Here is a 25,000-nt window from a genome sequence, read left to right on the forward strand (position 1 = left end):
TCATTGATAACTATTACACTACTTTTGAAAAAAAAAACCCAAAAAAACTAGTCCATAAGGCCCATGAGGCTAGACTTTATCCATTTCATTATAATAACTTGAAATGGAAGCAATTAATGCATGTTACCCTTTTGATAGGACGTTAATCTATTGCAAACAGATACAGCTACCCAGTACCTTAAATAGCAGTCTTTTTGCTTGTGAGAACTGATCTTAAAATCTAGATAAAAAGTTCATGAGTGTTTTTTTTTTTCAAAAACTACTATCAATTAATCTATATCATTAACTCACTCAACCCTAACACTAACTATATCCGTAGCTTACCCGGTTTACTTTTACCCCATGCTTATTTATTACATTTTTATGAGACAAATTATAGGCGTAGTATCAAAGCTAATGTTTAATAGTTTTTGCATGTGAATGGTAGTTGAATAAAACTGTCTATGTACATTCTCATTTTCAATACGTTTTTTTTTTTTCAACTCTGAAAAGTAGCAAAAATCTCTAGGATTGAGTGAGTTAAACAAATGGAATGGGAAATATCATAATATGATATGTTGTTTGTTTGACAGTTGTATTGTCCAATTGAAAATAGCTAAAAGTTATTTTTAAGTATTGCGTTAAAAAAAAAAAATCAAATGAACAACTCAATCATACCTGATTGTTGCGATTGGTAGTTACAGCGGAAGCTGTATCAGAACGAGTCTTCAACCCATCAAAATCAACAGTGAAAGCCGTCAGCTCGGCCAAGTTCCTCTGTAACTTTGTCGTAGCGTCAAACGTTTCCTGGCTCTGGGTACTGAGACTGGTGGCGGACGCTGACGTTTTGGCTGCTTTGGTTTCCAAGGAGATTATTTCAGATTCAAGGGAGAGAATTTCATTTGTTGTCGTTTTCTGTACTTCAAGAGCTGCTTGTGCTTTCTGTAATTGTATTCACAACAAACCAACAAAATTGAAATACATATTGCCTAACAAAGTAATGTCTCAGTGTTGCTGTTGAGCATGTTTAGTAGATATTGCTTTAACAAATGTTTTTACTATTGATATTGCGTACACAAAAAATATTTTTTTTCTTCCAATCTGGTTTAAATGTTAATTCTCTCTCCTTACCAACTCCAGGAAAATCGTCAAGTTTATTCCCATTCAATGATAATTATTCTTAATAAAATTTGTTAAATACATAACAGAAATTGAAGCAAAAAATGTTCTATATATCTATAAGAAAGTAATGCTGTTTTGTAAATATCGTCTTGCTGAATAAAGCATGTATTACTTACTTACTTACTTACTTACTTACTACTAATCCTCTTTGGTTCCTTGGTGGAACAAAAGGCGCCAATGTATAGTTTGCACTTATTGCTTTTGAGTTCGAGTTAAAAAAAAACAAAACATAAAAACATTGTTATGAAAATTCCCGAAAATAGTCGGTACGAAGAGAGATAGTAAAATTTTTAATGACAGAAAGGTATGTAAATAAACCTAGATTTCTAAAGATTCTATTCTTCTGTTGTCAAATTTTCAACTTTCACTCCCATTTTGAACAGTTTAGATTAACAGTTTAACCCTCCCGTGTTTATTTAGAACATGAAAAGAAAATTAAACAAAATTGTTCAATTTTAAATCATAGTGAACTCGAGAGAGTTAATTAAGGCTTTGAGGTGAAAACACTTACAGCAAGTATATCCTTTGCCAGCTCATTAGATGTGTAGGCTGTCTCATTGAGGTTGTCGAGTTGTGACAGAATTTCTGTATTTGCTGATGAAGCGTCTGCTATTCCTTGCAATGTGTCTTCTACCTTTTTTATATCATTGGCAAGATCTGACAGTGTTTGACTACTTGTACCAAGGGTTTCTGAAAAGAAAAATTACAAATTGAGAATTTATTTAGCGCAATAATTAAACAATGTATTCAGAGCGCTTTCCTGGAGGTCTCAAGTCAACAACAATAATGTGGAGCAAATAACCAATAGCTCGAAAACTTAATCTCTTTCCAAATTTGGTTGGTGCTTTAATTAAAATAAAGTATTTCGTAATAAGACATACATGAATTTACATCCATTGTGATAATATATTGTCATTGATTTCACACATATAGCATATTATATATTATGTTATACATTTTGTATGTAAATTATAAAACAACTAGTAACAACTAGTGGTTTGGGGATAAGGGAACGTTCACATATTACGTCATCAAAAATTTGCCCTTTTTAGACCCCCCCCCCCTCCCCCAAGTCATCACTTGTCATCATTGACCTGACCCCCCCCCCCCCCAACAGATGATGACGTCATCTAATTTAATAAAAACTAAAAGATACTTTAATTTCACAATATTTATTATTCGTTTTTCAAACCATAAACATTGATTATCAACGTTTGATAAAACACATTCAGACATTTTATTAATTTCAGAAACTTGATAATTTATGTTTTACGATACAATGGGGACATAAAATTTAAATTTGCAAAGATAAAATCTAACAAACATTATTTAAATTAGGCTACTTGGTGCAGGTGCTATTAAAAAAATTCAGAAAGTGTAATTTAAAATAGTATAGGAGGCAAATTATTTTATAGCATATTAGTCTTTTAGTGGAATGAATTTCTGTTTCAATTTCCAAACATAAAATTAATTGATTCAAAAATGTTTCTGCCTTAGACCTCTGGCAATGTACTATAAATAGTATCATCAATTTCATCTTCATCGTCATCATTTTCTCCCATTTGCTGTTCTTCATGTATGCCGCATTTTCGTGAATGGTCTTTCATTGATGTGATCGAGGAGTGATACAATGAACATTTAGGGCAAGTTCGCCTTTTGAGAAGTGATACCCCTTTCCCATTTTGTTTCTTGAGAGATGGGCAATACTCATCATAGCAATTTATCTTTAGCTGTTTTGAAAGGAACAAACTTTGAAATAGGCTTAATTTGCCTATGTTTTGATGACATCATCTTGGGTCTGACCCCCCCCCCCCCCCCATGTCAACACATGTCAACATTTGGTAGACCCCCCCTCCCCCCCTAGCTGATGACGTAATATGTGAACGCTCCCTAAATCAAGATTTCAGCACTTACGGTAGTATATAAAATCCTTTAATTTCTATGCCCTGAGTAGAAACTTTTATGTTGAGGCGATAGTATGAGACAATTGTTTTTTGTTTTTGTTTTTAAAGGGTTTTACGGCGCTTGTAACACCTTTAGGTCATATCAGCGCCAGTAAAAAGGAAGAAAATTGGATAGTATAGTAAAAACATTCTAGATGTACAATTAAAATTACTTGAGAAAAAAGTAAGACAAGGGGAAACGATTCAAAAAGGGAACAGATGTAGATTCCAAGAGCACACTATCAGTGTACTGAGTTTTGAGATCACCAAATGTCTAACCAATACAAGTCCCTACTAAGAGGAATACACTCAAATGTTTACAAATCATATGTTAAGAATAAACAAAATAACAATACATAGAGAGATTATTTACAAAAACTATAACTATACATTTGACTGTTTCCCTCCCAGCCAAGTAGCCTACTCCAGCCAGGGTCAGGAAAAAACCATGTACTATCATTCCAAGACAAAGAAGAAAGCAATTGGAAAACAGACAATTACAGGGGGATTGAAAACACAGCAAATGCCTCCCTGCCCACTATGGGAGGTCAGGAGTATGAGACAATTGTTGCTTACGATAATATGTGAAAACAACGACGATATAGTGTGCCCAAATCTTTAACCTTACCTAATTTACTTTTGGTGTCCTTAGCAACGACTTCTAAATCAGTCCTGTATTGCTTGCCCTTGGTGATGGCACTCTCTGCCGAGACGAGATCTACGTCAACTTGTGGTAAAGTAGCATTGTCCATTGTTGTCAGTTGGGATTCAATTGTCAACAGTGATTTGTCCAGGGCCTCGATTTGAGTTTTGACTTCATTCTCTGATTGTTCAGCAGAATCAAGCTAAGCAGAAATTTTTTTTTAAGGAGTTGAAAATAAAATTAGCCACTGATAGACATGCAACAGGCAACAAACAAAAGCTCATTCAAGTTCATTTCAACGTCTTTATTATCTGCAAAAGGCAGCAGCTTCTAATGGTGCTCACACTACAGCTATGTTATGACGATCTGCAATATGCAAATTCCTTACCGCACTCGTGCACCGTCGCAAACCTACCCGGAAGCTTTGTCACAGCACACCGTTCAACTAGATGTTCTGCAATTTCGGGTTCGTTCCCACATCGGGTACATGTTGGACAGGAGGAAAGTCCCCACTGATGAAACGATTTTGCAGTTATACAGGTTCTCGACCAAAGCCCATTCGCTACTGTAGTGTAGTTACTTTTTTAACGAATTTATGTGGTTTTTAACATGCCAGTTCTATATTTGTGTAGTATGATACATGATGTGTTGATGTAAAGCGCCAGTGAGCGATTCTAAATTGGAACTAGGCGCTATATAAATTCATTATATTATGTTATTATATACTTTTACGTCCGTAATTAAAAGGAGTTAACCTATAAAGCAAATATGTTGGAATAAATATCCTGGGTGACTTGCCTTGTGAAAAAAATAATGTAGGAATAAAAACATGGCTACCAATCGTTAGCACAATGAGTCTTGAATGTTATTTTATATAGATATCGAATTACTGAACATTACAGCTACCACTCAGAGAGGTCCAACCCGGTGCTCGAATGGCCTCGGCCATCCCGGGCTCCACACTTCTATGCATGAGGCAGCAGCAGTCTCTTATGGTTCTCACACTACTATGTTATGACGATCGACCAAATCAGCAAAGTCCGGTCCGCATTCGTGCACATTCGCAAACCCGCCCTGTAGCATCGTCACAACACATCGTTCAACTAGATGCTCTGCAGCTCTTATCCAATTATGTGGTGACTTTCTCCATTAGTGTAGTGTCATTGAGTTGAAAGATAGATATAAATATTCAATAGTTGACCAAAGTTGTTGTTGTTGGTAATATCTAGGATTTCTGGCGGGAGCGTGTTCCACTCCTTGGTGGCTCTTGGCAAGAAACTGTGTTTTTTTATATGTGTTGGTTCTGTGTGCTGGAATTGTGAACTTACTGTATTCGTGTCACTGTCTTGATAAATAGATAAATAAAAATTGGGTCATCATGTCACTGTCTTGATAAATAAGTAAATTAATAAAAAAATTAAATTTAATTCTCTCCTTATCGTCCATTTTCAGGATTTTCTTCCAAACTTCTCAATCACCAACACAAAAATATATGCGTCTTCATTCAAAGACAAAAACAATAAGTTCTTGCTACAGACATCAAAAAAAAATTTCATTAAAACAAGTTCTACAACACATTGATAGTTGTATAAACTATATTAAAAATGCGTGTTTTTTTTGTGACGTACAAAAAATAATCAGAATGAGAAATATTGTGATAGGGTTGAGTGAGTTAGTTGAGCTAATTAAACTACCTTTCTTTGGTAACCTATCATGGTATATTTAACTTACAAAAGATATTAACTTGTTGGTGTCATCAACCGTTTCTTGGAACCGAACAGAAAATGACTTGGTGGAAGGGTTGGTACGATTTCTCTCTTCAATGATACTGACATTCTGTGCCAATACATCCCTGATTTCACGAAGCCCTCCGACATCTTCCGTCAACAGGGAATAGCAATTGTCACACTCTGATGATATAATTGTTATTTTTCTAATGATAATAATATGATGATGATAATATTAATAATAATATTAATAATAATAAAGATAATAATAATGATGATAATAATAATAATGATAATAATAATAATAATAATAATAATAATAATAATAATAATAATAATAATAAATAATAATAATATAATAATAATGATGATGATGATGATGATGATGATGATAATAATGATGATGATGATCATGATGATGGTGATGAAGATGTATAATAATAATGATAATATTAACAACAACAACAATGGTAATAACAATAACATTAATAGAATGAAATTAATGAGGTCTCTATTATCGAATTCGAGAAAAAAAAAAAGAGAGAGAGAGAGAGAGAGAGAGAGAGAGAGAGAGAGAGAGAGAGAGAGAGAGGAGAGAGAGAGAGGAGAGAGAGAGAGAGAGAGAGAGAGAGAGAGGAGAGAGAGAGGAGAGAGAGAGAGAGATGAGAGAAGAGATTGAGAGAGAAGAGAGGGGAGAGAGAGAGGGAGAGAGGGGAGAGAGAGAGGAGAGAGAGAGGAGAGAGAGAGAGAGAGAGAGAGAGAGAGAGAGAGAGAGAGAGAGAGAGAGAGAGAGAGAGAGAGCACACTTACTGGTACATCCCTGTGCCGTCAACACATAATAGTTTTCCTTACACCTGTCACACGTCCTTCCCTCCACATTGGTAGCACAGGGACACTGACCACTCTCCTTCTCACAGATGGTCGACAGAGAGCCAGGGGAACTACATTCACAAGCTGATAAGTGAGAGTAAAAAAAATATTTTAAAAGAAAGATTGGGAAAGGGGAAGAGGTTGGTGGGGAGGTCGGGGTGGGGGAGGGGGGGGGGGGTGGGCATGGGCAAAGAACATTTAAAAACCTGAAATACCTATGTATCCTTTGGTTCTGTGAAACAAAACACTGTAGGGCTAAGTGGTCTTGTGGTATGGCACTCGCCTTTGGATCGGAAGGTCCAGGGTTTGAGTCCCAATCTGAGTGGCGCATAGTTAAGTCATTGGAAATGGCTCGTTATTCAAATTGTCTCACTGCACTCAGATGTAAAATGAGTACCCGGTTGTTAACAGCGTTGTCTTTGTCTGAAAAATTGTAATATCGCCTAACAGGCGTCATGTCCCGTCCTACATGTTAAATGTTGTTGTTGACCAGGGATCCCTTGTAAAGCGCTTTGAGCATATTAAGTGGATATTGCGCTATATAAAGCTCAATTAAAAATTTTTTTTGTAGAATTTTGGTTGAAAATTGATATTTTGCTGGTCTCTTCGCATGCAATCAATGCTATCCACAAATCTACACTTAACAGTGGAGGAAGAATGTCAGGAGTAATTAAAATAACAGCTCTATTAAATATTTGAAACTTACCCCGACAGCCATCTTCCCGAAGTCCCCAGAATTCATCTTTACAAGTATCGCAGTTGGCACCAATCACATTGCCAGCACAACTCTCGCATTGGTCTCCAGTTGTCCCATTGCGACAATTGAGGCAGACGCCTGTCAATGCATTACACTCTGGTGGGTTCGTAGCCCCGCGGCCATTGCAGTCACACTGAACACAGGTGTCAAAACTTGTGGCTTCAGTTTCGCCATCTTTCTTTGGTCTTTTAAAGCCCGTAGCACATTCCTCACACGATAGACCTAAACATGAAAAAAAATGTAACTTGACATTGATCCATAATTCTGTATACAAACACAATTTATAGAAGAGAATTATGAAATGTTGCAATGATGTTCTTATATTTGAGAACATGGAAGTACAATTAACAATGCATTAAAAAATTAGAAAAAAATAATTGAAAAACAAACCCCCCAAAAAATCTATTAAAGACAATAGGCCTATGGGGTTGAAATGATTGATTCCCATAGGTGGAAAAGACATCAGTCTGTCACAAAGTATTTCAGTCAAGATCTGACAGACTCAGCTCCCACGAATCACTGGGCCAGGCAGAATTGGATTCAATAGTCTGATGTCACGTCGCCCAGCAACGGCGGCCACTGCAGTGCTAAACAAAGAAAAACGGTACTTTTCATTCTTCGTGCTGGCTAGAACTTTTCATATGTCTTGTGATCAGAATGTCTAAAAGTAAAAAAAATGATCAGATTTATAATGTTTTTTCCCCTCTGGATACGCTTTTATGCTCGCCGGAGAAGTATTGCATAAGGGCGTCCACCATTGTTCCGATAGTTTAGAGCCAGTTACTAAGTTACCATGTGTCATTACGACGGAAGTGACGTTACGACTGTTGAAGCATTTTAGCGTAACAATCAAGGGTCGTGGGTTCAATTCCTCATCGCTGCAAAATATAATTTATTCTCTATTGTCTTCCAGTACTTTTCGAGTCATTTCATTTCTTTTTATTATTAACATAAATTGCCTGCTCCACTCACTTTTCTGTGTTAACCCACTCAACCCTAACACCGACTATATCCGTAGTATACCCGGGTTACTTTTACCCCATGCCTATTTATTACATTTTTCTGAGACAAATTATAGGCGTATTATCAAAGCTAATGTTTTTAGTTTTTACATGTTAATGGTAGTTGAATAAAACTATCAATGCACATGTTTATTTTTATTCATTTTTTCCAATTTTGAAAAGTAGCAAAAATCTTTAGGATTGAGTGAGTTAATGGGTAACATGATTCCATTTCTTGTCTACAAAGGAGCAAATAATATAACACGTCTATGTGGTCTTGTGGTATGACACTCGGTTTCGGATCGGAAGTTCCTGGGTTCGAGCCTCACTCACTCGGCGCATAGTTGAGTCCTTGGAAAAGGCTCTTTACTCACATTCTCTCACCGTACTCCGGTGTAAAATGAGTACCTGGCCGTTAGCAGCGTTGTCTCTGTCCGAAAATAATATTATATCGCCTATCATGTCCCGTCTTACATGTTTAGTGTTGCTGTTGGCCAGGGACCCCTTGTAAAGCGCTTTAAGCACGTTTAGTGGATATTGCGCTATTTAAAAAAAGCTCATTAAAAAAAAAAGGATGCAAAGGTTACCTGCCACGTTAGCCGATGATACACATGTACATTGTTCTACATACATGACTTGAGGACCAACCGGGTCGCCAGCTGGAAGGTTACTGATTTCCTCAGGGTATTCCACCTTCAAGTAGGTCATTGTCAGGTCCTGACCTTTAGACCTTGCTAGGTATGTGATCTTGGACAGGTCAGATAGAAGTTCTGGAAGAGGTAAATAAGAAATAATTTTTTTTTAAAAATCCTGAAATTCATTGGTTGATTGGTGTCATGATGACGACGACGATGATGATAATGTTGATGATGATGATGATGATGATGATGATGATAACGATGATGATGATGATAATGGTGATGATGATGATGATAATGGTGATGATGATGATGATAATGGTGATGATGATGATGATAATGGTGATGATGATGATGATGATGATGATAATGTTGATGATGATGATGATGAATGATGATGATGATGATGATGACGACGACGATGATGATAATGTTGATGATGATGATGATGATGATGATAACGATGATGATGATGATGATGGTGATAATGATGATGATGATGATGATGATGATGATGATGATGATGATAATGTTGATGATGATGATGATGATAATGGTGATGATGATGATGATAATGGTGATGATGATGATGAGAATGGTGATAATGATGATAATGAGGATGATGACGATACTGACGATGATGATGATGATGATGATGATGATGATGATGATGATGATGATGATAATGGTGATGATGATGATGAGAATGGTGATAATGATGATAATGAGGATGATGACGATACTGACGATGATGATGATGATGATGATGATGATGATGATGATGATGATGATGATGATGCTGATGATGACAATGGTGAGAATGATAACATGACAACAAAGACAATGAATTTCCATCATAAGACATACCCATTAGCTCCAGTGCAGTGATAGCAGAAGGTGTTCCATCTACATCTTTCTTCCACTCTTCCTCTAGCACTTGGACCTGGTACTCTAGAGGGCTGTCCCTCGGGATGGTGGTACCCGGCCTGGCTAAATGGTACATCTTCAAACCTTAAAATGCCAGAGTAGAATGGTTGAGACTAAACCTTTTGTGTGCGGGTATGTGGTCTAGTGGTATGAAGCTTTGGAACAAAATGACCAGCCTTCGAGTCTTGCTCGGAGTGGGGCATAAATAAGTGATATCAGTTTAATGCTTCGGTAATTGATATACATCCAGACTTAGTATCATCATCATCATCATCATCATCATCATCATCATCATCATCATCATCATCATCGTCGTTCTGAGTGTTGTTTTCCATATCATCACCGTCACCATCATCTTCATCATCATCATCTTCATCATCATCATCATCATCATCATCATCTTCACCATCGTTATTAAATAATGTCTTCATTATCACTTATCCCTATAATAATATTTCAAAATTTCTCACCATGTCCCTCAAGCGTGATGAGCGGTTCGTTTTCTATGATGAGAGAGAAATCAGCAGAAAGGCCAAGGGACAACTCTGTGCCGTATGAAGTATGTCTTTGGCCGTACAATTCACTTAGGTCTAGGGGAGTTGTCGGACTTTGTTTGGAAACAGTTATGCTTTAAAGGATAAAATCAAGAATAAAATATTTAGTTAAACTTGGCCATTACAGGCAATCTCACAACGGTAATATGTTAAGAGTGATTTAGACGCAAAATACTGAATATATAAAATCAATATGAGGTCATATTATATGAATATCATATCTAAAGTATCAAAAAACCCATTATTTTTCTTATTTCATCTGTCCAACTTTATTCATCGGTTTAAAAAAAAATATCTTTACTCCACCCTTCCCGTTAATATTCCCTACCATTTTTTAGTTAATACGTTATCGTTGAATAATGCTTGGAACGCGTTGAATAAAAATCGTACAGTATGCTGCCGTTGTTTTTTAAAAACCGCAGTACCTATATGCAATGTTTACCAAATAGTACCAAAAACTGTGTTCTTTAATAAAAAACAAACGGCAGTATGGGTATGGGTTATTTCTAACTCAATTTGTTATTATATAGCAGTGTACCAGAGATGATGAAAACTAAATTGGGTAAATTTAAGTTGATAGTAACAAGAAATGAAGTGAGTAGAAAAGTGCTAAAATACAGTAGACAATATAATCTTTGCGGCACTACCCAACTGTTACAGTAACTCGACCTGACCCTGCAAGGGATGCTCTACAATCAAAGCCATCCATGGATGTTCTGTTTTTATGTTTTAAGGGTTTTACGGCGCTTGAAACAAATTTAGGTCATATCAGCGCCAGTAAAAAGGAAGAAAATGGAATAGTAAAAAGTTCTAGAATTACAAGTAAAGCACCCAAGCAAAGGTACGACAAAGGGGAATTGGTTCAAATAGGGAACATATGTAGATTCCAAGAGCACACTATCAAAGTACTTAGTTTGGAATCACCTAAAAGTCTCATCCAGATACAAGCACAGATCCCCACTAAGAGGAATACATTCTAATGTTTACTAATCATATAATATAATATGTAAACTAAACATAATACAGTGCATAACAGAGAGATAATTTACAAGGAAAAAACACCATCTCCCAAAACTATACCTTGAATGTTTCCCTCTCAGCCAGGGTATCCGGCCAGGGCCAGGACAAAACCAAGTAATCTCATTCCATGACAAATACAGAGAGCAAGTTGGAAAACAGTTATAGGGGGATATATTTTAAACTTTAGATGATTGTGACAATCTTGTCAATCCCAACATGATACAGATTTGAGGCAGATGGTCACATTTAATGCTATCCTACTGCTCTTTTGCTGAAAATCAATTAAAATATATTCTGGGAAGAATAGAATCATATCCCGCTGAAAATGGCTAATAATTTTGTCAGCATCATGAAAATTGTGTTACCTTTGGGCTGTAAAACCTGTTGCTGACTGGCAACTCTGCCCATGACGAAAACAAAAACAAGGTTGGCATCCCTTTGGGTTGTAAGAGGCCAGATTGAACATCTGGAATTTGCACTGGTCGCATTTATCTCCCTGAACATTCTCTTTACACGTGCATTTACCTGAAAAAAGGTTGTAGAAATTTTTAATCAAACTCATATCCTATTAGCACAATGTCGTAACTATAAAGAGGATATGTTTTGTTGAATCGATTGTGTTTAACCCTCTCCTTACCAGCCATTTTCAAGATTTGCCCCAAAACTTTACACCCAACTAACACAAAATATATTTTTTTATCACTCAGACATAATAGCAGTAACATTCTTGCGATACATAGTTTCTTTAGCATGATCTACAACACACTGTTCATTTTCTTTAAATTTTATGATGTACAAAAGAAATTTGAAAAAGAAAAATGTTGGTTGTATCGTAATGAATGTGACGATTTTCCTATAGTTGGTAAGGAGGGGGTTAAGACTTATTTCATTGATTGAATAATGTATTACAAGAAGTGCCCAGTTCGGAATAATAATAATAATATGCCTTTTGCATCTCAAATTTGGAACTTGAACCTGTGCCTGTTGGTGCATTCGTTGTAATCCTTCATATTTCTGAAGCTCATATGAGTTTTTATCTCCATTCCTGCAGCATTAATGAACATAAACAATTTCTTCGGATAGTATTATACAATTTTTGCACAGGATTGTGCAATACTTCAAATGAGTTTATGTCTTGGAAGGCTAGATACACACACAGGCATTAAAGAGTGCGGAATATGGCCCGATCTGGTGAACAAATTACATTATTATACCCTTGAACATCATTTTGGGGTTTGACGAGTCACTAAATCTGTAGTATAAGTATAATCTTAAAAAGCTTTAAAAAGAAAAGAAACTGATTGTTGCATCATAGTTGTAGAAAAACAAGTAAAATTGATGCAGCTAGGCAAAATTGAAGATAAAATTCTTAATGACTTCATTTCACTACAATTTTCAAAAGCCGCCGAGTAGAGGAAAGTTAAGGCTCATATGCATTGCAATTTCAAATAGTAATAATGATAATGGATGGTGTTTTTTATAGCCATGCCAATCTCCACAGACAGTAGTTGGCTTTAGGCCTGTTTATGTATCTTTTTCATTGAACTGATTACTTGATAACAGCAAAGGCAAATATAGCATCAAATATGTATTAGATGATTTCTGAATAACCAATCAATGACGAGCAATAGATGAAGGAATACGATAAGAACAAGTTAACACAGCATTCTGCCAACTGTGCTAACTGATGGGGTGAGGGATGGTTTGTTTGTTTTGTTTTTAAGCGTTTTACGGCGCTTGCAACACATTTAGTTTATATCAGCGCCAGTAAAAAGGAAAAAAAATGGGATAGTAAAAAGTTCTAGCAATACAATTAAAGCACCCAAGAGAAAGTTAGACAAAGGAGAACTGGGAACAAATAGGGATCAGATGTAGATTCCAAGAGCATACCACCAATGTACTTAGTTTGAGATCACCTATAAGTCTCATCCGGACACAAACACAAGATCCAACAACGAGGAATACACTCAAATTAAATGCTTACATTATACATCCAAAATAACAAATATAATAATACATAACAGAGAGATGATTTACAAGGAAAAAAATATCATCTCCCAAAACAATAACTATGCATTTGACTGTTTCCTTCCCAAGACAAAGACAGAAAGCATGTTGGAAAACAGACATAAGGCGATAGAAGACACAGTATATGTACCTCCCTGCCCGCTATGGGAGGTCAGGAACCCCATCCAGTGGGTGAGGGCTGGAATAATAGTTTTTATAGATTAATCATACAGGCCACAGCTACCAAATCACAGCTGGGTGAACAGGTGGGTCAGAATAAGTCCCAAGTCAAATTTTTATTTTGCATTAGTCTCTGCTTCCAGTTTCTTCACTTCTAGATTGCAAACAGTTCTACTTTGGTGGCTAGAACACAATATTTTCAGGTTTCTCTTTATATTCAGCTGATAAAAGCTAAATCTTTAAGAAAATATGAATAAATTAATAGTTCTATTTATAATGCGCAAGGATTTATCCCTCAAACAAACAAAAAAGAAAGGCTCTGGGCACAATTCAAGAGGGGAAAATGAAAATGACTAAAATTGGACGCAATCAAATAACACAACATTCACGAAAGAAAACTGTTTTTCAACTTCCTTTTGAAGGACTCGAGAGATGAGTGGAAGTTTGTTCTCAATGTATGGGCTACAATGTCGTGCTTTGGAAAAAAAACACATATTAAGAAACTTGGCTAGAAACTCAATTTAGATGACCCTCGTCTTAGCAAAAACTTTCAACACTGGGACTTCGCGAAACGAGGGTCATTTAAATCGATCGAAATTTGAAGGACGAGTTTTCTGGCCGAATTGAAAAAAATATGTGTTTTTCAAGAGTACGGTAGTACAGCTGTAGAAGACTTTTTCTCCTCCTTTCAAATGTGTCCGTGGAATATCTATTTTGAAGTTGCCGGATGATTTATTACAGGAAATATTGGGTTACATTTATAAATATTTGTTTGAAATATCCATGTTTGGCCAAATCTGAACCAAAAAATGTGTATACTAATTTATTAAAATTGCAGTAAAAATGTATACTTCAAGGATCAAATGTCTTTCAGTGATTTATAAGCATACCTGTTGCTTGATCACAGTTCAACAACGTAGATCCAGCCTCTGAGCAGTTGCAAGCACTAAAAATATTGAATAATAATGAAAAGAAAATGATATTCATGACACTGGCAACACACCGATTTCTCCTCTTTCTCTATTGCTCTGGACTACTAGAAGGAATTTTGTCTACTCTTTATGGGTGTTATAGAGGAGAGAATTACAATAATCTAGCTTTGACAGGATGAGAGAATGATCTAACAAGGTCGAGATATCTCTTGGAATGAGATATCTAACACCACGTATTCTTTTCATTTCCATTTAGGCTACATTAACCTTATGATATGATTTACTTGGCTGGTAAAAGAAAGATTTGAATCAATAAATACGCCCATTTAGAACAACTTTAGCAGGCAGTTTCAATTACGCTAATTCCTAAATCGATTGATTGACGATTCACATTTTTTTATAGATTGTTGGAATATCTAGCAATAAAGTTTTAATATGACCTCCACTCTGAAGATCTGAAGAGTTTCTTTAATGACTCAAGTCATGTTTTTAAATCTTTAAATTCCCTTTATTAATCCCATAGGGGGAATTTGTCTCTAGGGTTTATTCCAAGGGAAGACTGGATAACACAGGCGTCAAATTGAGCTAGGGCGAGGTGACTTGCTCAATGCCACACAGTGCAGCGGCTGTGATCGAACTCAGACGCAACACTGAGTTACCGCTGCGCCCCACCAAGGAAATGATGAAACTCCCATAAATTGTTTGTTTGCTTTTAAGAGTTTTACGGCGCTTGCAACACATTACGATTATATCAGCGCCAGTAAAAAGGAAGAAAATGGGATAGTAAAAAGTTCTAGAATTACAATTAAAGCACCCAAGATAAGGTAAGACAAAGGGGAATTTGTTCAAATAGGAAACATATGCAGATTCCAAGGCACACTATCAAAGTACTTAATTTTGAGATCACATTAAAGTCTCATCCAGACACAAGTCCAGGTCCCAACTAAGAGGAATACACTCAAATGTTTAAAAATCATATATTATATGTAAACTAAACAATACAGTGCATAACAGGGAGATGATTAACAAGGAAAAAAAATATCATCTCCCAAAACTCTAACTACACATTTGACTGTTTCTATCCCAGCCAGGGTATCCGGTCAGGGCCAGAACAAAACCAAGTAATCTCATTCCAAGACAAAGACATAAAGCATGTTGGAAAACAGATATAGGGTGATAGAAGACACAGTATGTACCACCCAGCCCACTATGGGAGGTCAGGAGCCCCACCCAGAAAGTCCCATAAATTGACATACCTGCAACCATTAGGGCCAAAGCCGTAGAATCCAGGTTTACATTGGTCACATTTGACACCTTGGACAGAATCCTTACATAGACAATGTCCGTTATCGTCACATTGGAGGTTACCGGAACCTTGGTCGTTACAGGAACACGCAGTACAACCATTGCCACTGCTGTGATAGGGAAGGAAAGTATTTGACAATGTGATAAAACATGATGGTGGTGATGATGATGATGATGATGATGGCGGTGATAGAGACAATGACAATGCCAACAACTATAAGAACCTACATTTTCTTTTCACAGCTGTGCTGTGTTAAGACACTTCTTTCACAATAACAAAAGAAAATCAATAACTTATAATTGAAACAAAGATGAAAAAACAACAACAAACAAACAAAAAAAATAACGAAATAAATATTTAACATCTACCAAAGCAAACAATTTTTTTGAAAACTTACTCAATCCCATAGAAATTTGGTTGGCACTGACTACAGACCCTCGCCTCTTCTGTTTTCTCTAGGGTGAAGGTCAAAACATTTGTGAGACAGGGACATTCTCCACTTGCCACATTACACGCACCGTTCTCAGAGCCAGCTGAATAGCACTTGCAAGCTATGAATATAAAATCAAAGCAATTTTCAATTGTTTGTTTTTAAGGGTTTTACGGCGCTTGCAGCCCATTAAGACCATATCAGCGCCAGTAAAAAGGAAGAAAATGAGATAGTAAACAGTTCTATAAAAACGATTAAAGCACACAAGAAAAGGTAAGACAGAGGGAAATTGGTTCAAATATGAAACGTCGATTCCAAAAGCACACTATCAGTGTACTTGGTTTGAGATCACCTAACAGTCTCATCCGGACACAAGCACAGGTTCCCACTAAGAGGAAGACACTCAAATGTTTACAAATCATATATAATGTGTAAACAAAACATAATACATTGCATACCAGTGAGATGATGTACAAGACAAAAAATATCATCTTCCAAAATTCAAACTATACATTTGACTGTTTCCCTCCCAGCTAGGGTATCCGGCCATGGCTATGGAAAAACCTAGTAATCTCATTCCAAGACAAAGACAGAAAGCATGTTGGAAAACAGACATAAGGAGATAGAAGACACAGCAAGTGCCTCCCTGCCCACTATGAGAGCTCAGAAACCCTCCCCAGAAACAATTTCTAAGTTAGGTATTTCGCCCAAAATAACATCCAGTACCACAGCTTTACTTTTTGCTTACAATAAATGAGCAAAGAGATCTTTTATTGTCCTTTTGTTATGAAGGCTGCGGTGGTAAGAGGTAGAATCTAGGGTAAATCAGAACTTCTACTATTAATTTAGATGAAATAATAAGAGGTAAATCAGTTACGGCACTATTAAAAGGTTAAGAGTATGTAAATTATGCTATACCCCAGGCCTGACTTTTGGAAAATTTAAAAAAATGCAATTTTCTAGGATATAAAAATTGTAGTCGCTATAGTTAACAAATTCAACCAAGTTCCCTCACAAGGTTAAAAAACCATTTCAAAACATTTAAAATTATGCAATCTGTCATCAACTTTCTTTTTAAAAATAAGTTTTAATGACTTATGTTTTGTTTGTTTTTAAGGGTTTTACGGCGCTTGCAACACATTTAGGTTATATCAGCGCCAGTAAAAAGGAAGAAAATTGGATAGTAAAAAGTTCTAGAATTACAATTAAAGCACCCAAGAAAAAGTAAGACAAAGGGGAATTGAGAACAAATAGGGATCAGATGTAGATTCCAAGAGAATACCACCAATGTACTTAGTTTGAAATCACCTACAAGTCTCATCCAGACACAAGGACAAAATCCAACAAAGAGGAACACATTCAAATGCTAACATTATACATTCAAAATAAAAATAATAATACATAACAGAGAGATGATTTACAAGGAAAAAAATATCATCTCCCAAAACAATAACTGCATTTGACTGTTTCCCTCCCAGCTAGGATTCCGGCCAGTGCAAGGACAAAACCAAGTAATCTCATTCCGAGACAAAGACAGAAAGCATGTTGGATAACAGATATAAGGGGATAGAAGACACAGTATGTACCTCCCTGCCCGCTATGGGAGTTTAATGACTTAATGATGCTCGTAAAATTCTGAAATTGGAGCTAAAAATTTGTCATTTTTACTAATTTTTCGTAATAGTTGACAGATCTGTTACTTTTACAATTTGTCTTTTTCATCGTGGTTAGAAAACTTGTGTTTTCTTACATATTTATCCTATTAATTTTCTGGATACAGCTCTTAGACCTAACCATTTCCACCAAGACAACCCCTCCCCCTTCCTCTTTCTACTCAATAGGATCAATGGAACTTGGGAATGAAGCTTGACATACATCTGTTATACTGTTGTTTAAGAGATAATGATAAAATATGATATCAAAGAATGCGATAACAAATTGTCAAAATATAGTGACAGTCAATGTGAAATTGAATTATTGATACCATGCATTTAGCTGAAAACCTCATAACATTCGCCATCAGATATATCGTACCAACACGCAAAACTATGTGTAACCTTGAAAGTTTATAGTCTGACTGTTCGAATTTAGGAGTGAGAACTAATCATAAAAATGGCTGGCTAAAAAAACAATAACAAAGAGCACAGCGATGTCAATTTCATTCCTTCTATACGTCTTATCAGAGTTAAAATGAGAAAGTAGCAGCTCATGTCAGATCAAAGAAAATAAAATTGATTCACAAGTGTACTCATAGATCTAAACATCGAATCAGCATCATCAATATTAATGTTACCTTGATGTCTGTCTCAAGTGTTTATGAGTTCTCAATCTTCTTCAAAGCAAAGGAATAGGTTTCTCTCCTTTAAGAATCTAAATTTACATCCGAAGGAACATTCCTCCATCTAAAAAATCTACAATTCAATAGTTCAAAATTTTGTCATAATGTAGAGATCCTTATAGAATGTGTCCATAGATTTCCAGAATCTCCGAAACTTTTTTTTTTTCAAAATTTCCATGTCCACTCTTCAAGTTTTACATGCTTCTTTAATCTTTCTTTTCCGTGTTTCACAAACGAATCCAATTCTAAAATGCAAACAATTACAAATAATAGAATATTTTTCTTCCAACATGTCATAGTTCTAACATTATACTGTTGAGAAGTTCATTCCCAATCAACAATCCATTTTAGCTTCAATTTTAGCATTAAGCCACTCTTAAGAATTTCTTCTTAAAAAGATACATTTTTAAAAACACTGATTGTATGTGTCATTTCTACAAGCATTGGCATTTGTGTTGCCTGTCAAAGTATACAATGAAGAAGATTTTCAAATTTAAAGTTCCATTCAATGTCTAGCCTCACAATAATTAATATAACAAACCTTTATTATTTTGACTGGTGAAATCCAGTATATTGTTCACTTTATGTTTTCATTGATTGATTATCTTGTTTAAGTTACAAATAATCCTCAAATCGTCTGTCGAGATGATCTTAACACAACGCAGAAAATTGACGTCCATATGTCAATATTTTCCTTAATCCTTTACGGAAAGAATCCTATATTGCAGATTTATTCATAGGAATGTCTTCTTTTCTGTCAATTTTTGCTGATGCCTTGCTGAGAATTTAGCAAATATTTTGATTATCTTGCTTTTTAAGTTTGTTGGCACATGATATACATCATATCAACGAGTAACAAATTGTGTAGCCTTTGAGCCACATAAAGGCAAAGATATAGCGTCGTTGTCTGCTCTTGATTATGGATGGATGGAGCTTCGAACTCCAGCTCTACCTTGGATGGCAATTGGCGGACAGAAGGACTGCTCTGTCCAAGTGGTTTATGATGCATAAAAATGTTCAATTTATAAGACACCATTCTATTCTCATCATACCAAAGACCCGTTGAATTCATCAAAAGATTCATATCCTGCGTACAACGGGTAGTCGGGTTTTGGAATATAAACCATTGGCTCAGAGATATCCCCATTGATAGAATAATCAGGATCTGGAATGAACATAGGATTTATCATGCCAAACATTGGAGGTGGCGGGTAGATTTTTGTAAACCTCGAAGACTGCCTTTGTAATGGAGTTTTATCTTTATAATCGTTATTATTGTTATTTTTGTTACCATTTGGTAAATTCTGACGCTTTGGTTTTTGTGGAATTGAACTATAGATTTGTGGAGCGATGCCATTCTTAACAGGCGGTGATGAGGGTTTTGATTTTTGAAGCTCTTGTTGTTTTGGCCTTCCGTTCACTTTTGCTGTTGGAACATAAATGACAGGAGGAGGGCCTGATGATGACTTTTGTCTCGTCCTTTTATTTGAATTATCAGGTATTGGTTTAAAGCTAGTCAACTCTGGAGATGACAAAATCATTGGTGATTCGGACAAATGGTTGGACATAGGACCAATTCCCATTCGAAGGTCTTCCATGGGTTTCCACTGATTCATCATGGTACCATCCAGTTTGCTGTCAATATCCGAGCCCAGGCTATAGGATCTAGGTTTCGTCTGAACTTTGTTCTTCTTTTTTTTTGGCACAGCGTAAAGATCGCTGATGCTGGCACTTTGATTCCGATCAAATGGAGTATTTGCCATGTCATCTGGTGAATTAAACTCAGAAATGTCCATATAACCAGGATTTCGGAGTTCCCTTTTTTCAAGTTCAAATTGTTTCCCCTGTTTTCCTGATTTGGACTTTTTGACTTGAGAAGGAGATAACTTGTATTTATCATCAACTTCTTTCTTTGATTTGCTTTTATTATCAGTATTGTTATTCCTTTGCAGAGGATGATCACTCGACTTATTGTAGGAATCTATATAAAGATCTGGTTTGTGTTGAGTTGGAGTAGGGGTTTTGGAATCGAAGACACTGCCATCGGAGTCCTTATAATCCTCAACAGGTAGATCCGGTATGGAGACAAAAGCAGGATTATCCACCCCTTGTTTCTGCGACACCCAATTATAATGAGGTTGGTGAATATCTGTGCTGTAAACAGGACTATTTGGATCACCCAGTCCCAGATTCGCCATGATACGAACTCCTTCCCGTACGTGTTTCCTTCTACGTTTGGCTGTTCTTCGATAGTACAGGCAGAAAATTAATCCACAAACGAACAATAATACGGCTGCGACAATGAGGACTATGTACAATGGTGAAAGCCTGTCATCATCGTCATCGTCGTCACCACCAGGAGGTACTGGAGTAGTTGTGAAGGTCGGGGTTGTGGTAATAATAAGAGGTGTAGTAGTTGGAGGAGCTGGGGTGGTAGGGCAAGGCAGAGGAGCACATTCTGGCAAAAAGAAAAGAAAAGGAGAAGGAACTTTAATATTTATACAAATTCCTTCAAGTTTTCTTTTTGCCATATTATTCCTTTTTGTTTTTGTTTTAATGATTAAAAATAGTATCAAAATAAATTATTGTACGTGTTTACTTCAAACAATGGAAGAAAAAAATATTATTAAAAAAAACAACTTTGTTAATTGCATTTTAAAATGCTCGCAAAAAAGCAGTTGATTTCTAAAGGCCTAAAAAGCATTTAGTAAAAATGTGCACTGTCTGCTCTGCCCAGCAAAGGAATGTTAGAAGGACAAACATCGATAGTCTGAGAAGACACAACAGACAACAAGTGGAAGAATATTAGGATACAAAACACATATTAATCCATTCTGATATTTATTCTTTTCACAGGTATTAAGGAAGAATACACACAATGTATATCAAAGGTAAGAAAAATTGAAAAGATGTTTACAACACGATACCAGACAAAAATGTTACAACGGTACAACAAGAAGTTCAAAGTGAGCTAATATAACCAAATAAGAAAATTTTTTCTATGATATTTTGTTGCATATAATCTATTTTCATGTTATCTCATGAGCATAATATTCACTTATACTATTCTTCCTCCTCTTCCTCTTCCTTGCCTACCACGTTTGTCATATTTTCACTTATATTGTTCTTCCTCCTCCTCCTCCTCTTCCTCATCCTTGCCTATCACAATTGTCATACTTTCATGTTATTTCAGAAACATATATTTACTTATATTGTTCTTCTTCTTCTTCCTCCTCCTCCTCCCCCTCCTTGCCAACTACATTTGTCATATTTTCATGTTATTTCATAAACATATATTCACTTATATTGTTCTTCCTCCTTGCTCACCACGTTTGTCATATTTTCATGTAATTTCATAAACATATATTCACTTGTATTGTTCTTCCTCCTTGCCTACCACGTTTGTCATATTTTCATGTTATTTCATAGATATATATTCACTTATACTTTTCTTCCTCCTCCTTGCCAACCACATTTGTCATATTTTCATGTTATTTCATAAACATAACAATACATTTACTTATACTGTTCTTCCTTGTCTTCCTCCTCCTTTGCCAACCACATTTGTCATATTTTCATGTTATTTCATTGACATATATTTAGTTACCTCCTCCTCCTTCTCCTCCTCCTTTGGCTACCACAATTGTCATATTTGCATGTTATTTCATAAACATATATTCACTTATATTGTTCTTCCTCCTCTTCGTCCTCCTTGCCTACCACCTTTTTCATATTTTCATGTTATTTCATAAACATATATTCACTTATATTGTTCCTCCTCCTCCTTGCCTACCACAATTGTCATGTGTTCATGCAATTTCATTAACATATATTTAGTTATATTGTTCTTCCTCCTCCTCCTCCTTGCCTACCACATTTGTCATATTTTCATGTTATTTCATAAACATAACAATATATTTACTTATACTGTTCTTCCTTGTCTTCCTCCTCCTTGCCTACCACAATTGTCATATTTTCATGCAATTTCATTGACATATATTTAGTTATATTGTTCTTCCTTCTCCTCCTCCTTTTGCCTACCACAATTGTCATATTTTCATGTTACTTCATAAACATATATTCACTTATATTGTTCCTCCTCCTCCTTGCCTACCACATTTGTCATGTGTTCATGCAATTTCATTAACATATATTTAGTTATATTGTTCTTCTTCCTCCTCCTCCTTGCCTACCACATTTGTCATATTTTCATGTTATTTCATAAACATAACATATATTTACTTATACTGTTCTTCCTTGTCTTCCTCCTCCTTGCCTACCACAATTGTCATATTTTCATGCAATTTCATTGACATATATTTAGTTATATTGTTCTTCCTTCTCCTCCTCCTTCTCCTCCTCCTTTTGCCTACCACAATTGTCATATTTTCATGTTACTTCATAAACATATATTCACTTATATTGTTCCTCTCCTCCTCCTTGCCTACCACATTTGTCATGTGTTCATGCAATTTCATTAACATATATTTAGTTATATTGTTCTTCCTCCTCCTCCTCCTTGCCTACCACATTTGTCATATTTTCATGTTATTTCATAACATAACAATATATTTACTTTACTGTTTTCCTTGTCTTCCTCCTCCTTGCCTGCCACAATTGTCATATTTTCATGCAATTTCATTGACATATATTTAGTTATATTGTTCTTCCTTCTCCTCCTCCTTCTCTCCTCCTTTTGCCTACCACAATTGTCATATTTTCATGTTACTTCATAAACATATATTCACTTATATTGTTCCTCCTCCTCCTTGCCTACCACAATTGTCATGTGTTCATGCAATTTCATTGACATATATTTAGTTATATTGTTCTTCCTCCTCCTTGCCTACCACTTTTGTCATATTTTCATGTTATTTCATAAACATAAATTCACTTATACTGTTCTTCCTTGTCTTCCTCCTCCTCCTCCTCCTCCTCCTCCTCCTCCTCCTCCTCCTCCTCCTCCTCCTCCTCCTCCTCCTTGCCTACCCCGTTTATCATAGTTTCACGTAATACAAAAGACTTTAAAACACCACAATGCTCTTGAATTTTTCTACATCTTTTGTATCAAATGATTCTGGTGGTAATTCATTCCTCTAGAAAATAGTGGAAAGAAAAATAAAGGATTTTTGGAAGCTCCTTGGTTCTAAATTTTTGGTAAATCATTGATATTTATATTTTGTTATGATTTATAAACAAATGCATTTTAGTTGCTTTTTCTACTCTTAATTCTTGGAATAATTCATTTGTTTGATATATCGTATAATTCAATAATTCTATATAGAGAAAAAAATGTTATAGCCTTTCACCAAAAGATTAAAATATAAAAAACATCTAGTGTAGAATTCACAAAAATTGAAAATGAACTACTTAAAACCAACAAAAATAATAGAATGTTTCTTGTAGATAAAACAAGATGTTCAGAAAGAAATTTCATGTCTGTGAAAAAAAACAAAGAGAACAGAGAGAACAAACAGTGCCATTCAAATGCATTTTAATACTATGTAAATATATCAAAAATCTAAAAAAACATTACATAGTGAAAATGAAACAAAAATTAATAGAAAAAATATAAAAGATTCTTCTACAATCTAAAATCGATATAAAAACGCAATAACATTACAATCGATTATTGGAAAATCCAAAATCAAACGAATTTTGATATTCAACTTTGTCAACTCAGAGGCTTGAAGTTTCATCAAAATTTAATATTCTAAAACATTTATCTCGATTGGATTATTATTATTAACACAAAACAATAAAAAAATGATTCCTTCTGTGGAATAAATCCATTAAGACTTAAAAGTAAAAGTTTAGTCTATGCTTGTAATGTTTTCTTCTCGGAATAAAACACATCAAAGAACATGTTTTAGAAGGAGAAAATAACGTATTTTTGATATCATTACTTCATTTTTTGGATTGCAAACTTTCGTTTTAATCAGTGACACAAGACATTAATGAATACAAGTAGTTTTTTAAAAAGTTGGATTTTATTTAACTAGTACAATTTTATGTATAATTGTTTTTGTTGTTAAATGATGAAGAGTTTCGAGTCCAAAATGTGTTGTGTTAATTATTTTGCTCTTTTTTCTCCTTCAGTTCCCAGTTTCAAGCTTTGAACATTCTCAACCAATTTCCTTATGATTTATCTATTTATTTATTTTTCTATTAATTTATTCACTTCAATGTATTTTGTAATTAACTCTGGACATTGCCCTACTGTAAAGGCGATTATCAATATCTCCTCAATCACATGACTGTGAGGCTAAATTATATCAATAAAAAAATAAGGGTTCTTTTTTTTTTAGTGGGGGGGGGCAGAGAAAATAGATCGATTAAAAAAAACAACAAGAATAATGTGACCAACTATCTCAAAATGATATTATACCAGGATCAACATGAAACTGATAATTGAATTTTAAGTCAAAATTATATAATCTGACTTAAAAGCATTCCTTGGAGAGATAAAATGTATTTTCTTGAAATGTCAAAACCTTAAATTTGGTAATCCTGGTCAGGTCACGCTAAAAATAAATTAAATAAATCAAATTTATTCCTATATAAAA

At 35.2% G+C, this 25,000-nt stretch overlaps 1 protein-coding gene across 1 annotated transcript in view; it reads right to left on the reverse strand.

Moving 5' to 3' along the window:
* Nucleotides 1-651: 651 nt before the first annotated feature.
* The window catches only part of LOC144980305 (uncharacterized), an 86,599-nt gene continuing 62,250 nt past the window's right edge, over nucleotides 652-25,000 (reverse strand). The window contains exons 18-30 of the mRNA XM_078927962.1: nucleotides 16,064-16,217; nucleotides 15,617-15,775; nucleotides 14,319-14,374; nucleotides 11,607-11,766; nucleotides 10,138-10,295; nucleotides 9,608-9,751; nucleotides 8,690-8,872; nucleotides 7,051-7,323; nucleotides 6,285-6,428; nucleotides 5,479-5,657; nucleotides 3,733-3,949; nucleotides 1,673-1,851; nucleotides 652-921 (exon numbers count right to left, since the gene is read on the reverse strand). Of these exons, the coding sequence (XP_078784088.1) occupies nucleotides 652-921; nucleotides 1,673-1,851; nucleotides 3,733-3,949; nucleotides 5,479-5,657; nucleotides 6,285-6,428; nucleotides 7,051-7,323; nucleotides 8,690-8,872; nucleotides 9,608-9,751; nucleotides 10,138-10,295; nucleotides 11,607-11,766; nucleotides 14,319-14,374; nucleotides 15,617-15,775; nucleotides 16,064-16,217 (2,276 nt within the window). The remainder of the gene's footprint in view (nucleotides 922-1,672; nucleotides 1,852-3,732; nucleotides 3,950-5,478; nucleotides 5,658-6,284; nucleotides 6,429-7,050; nucleotides 7,324-8,689; nucleotides 8,873-9,607; nucleotides 9,752-10,137; nucleotides 10,296-11,606; nucleotides 11,767-14,318; nucleotides 14,375-15,616; nucleotides 15,776-16,063; nucleotides 16,218-25,000) is intronic.

The sequence above is a fragment of the Berghia stephanieae genome, chromosome 9 (assembly GCF_034508935.2).
Source record: "Berghia stephanieae isolate SIO BIC M18660-M18661 chromosome 9, UCSD_Bste_1.3, whole genome shotgun sequence".
Taxonomy (NCBI): Eukaryota; Metazoa; Mollusca; class Gastropoda; order Nudibranchia; family Aeolidiidae; genus Berghia; species Berghia stephanieae.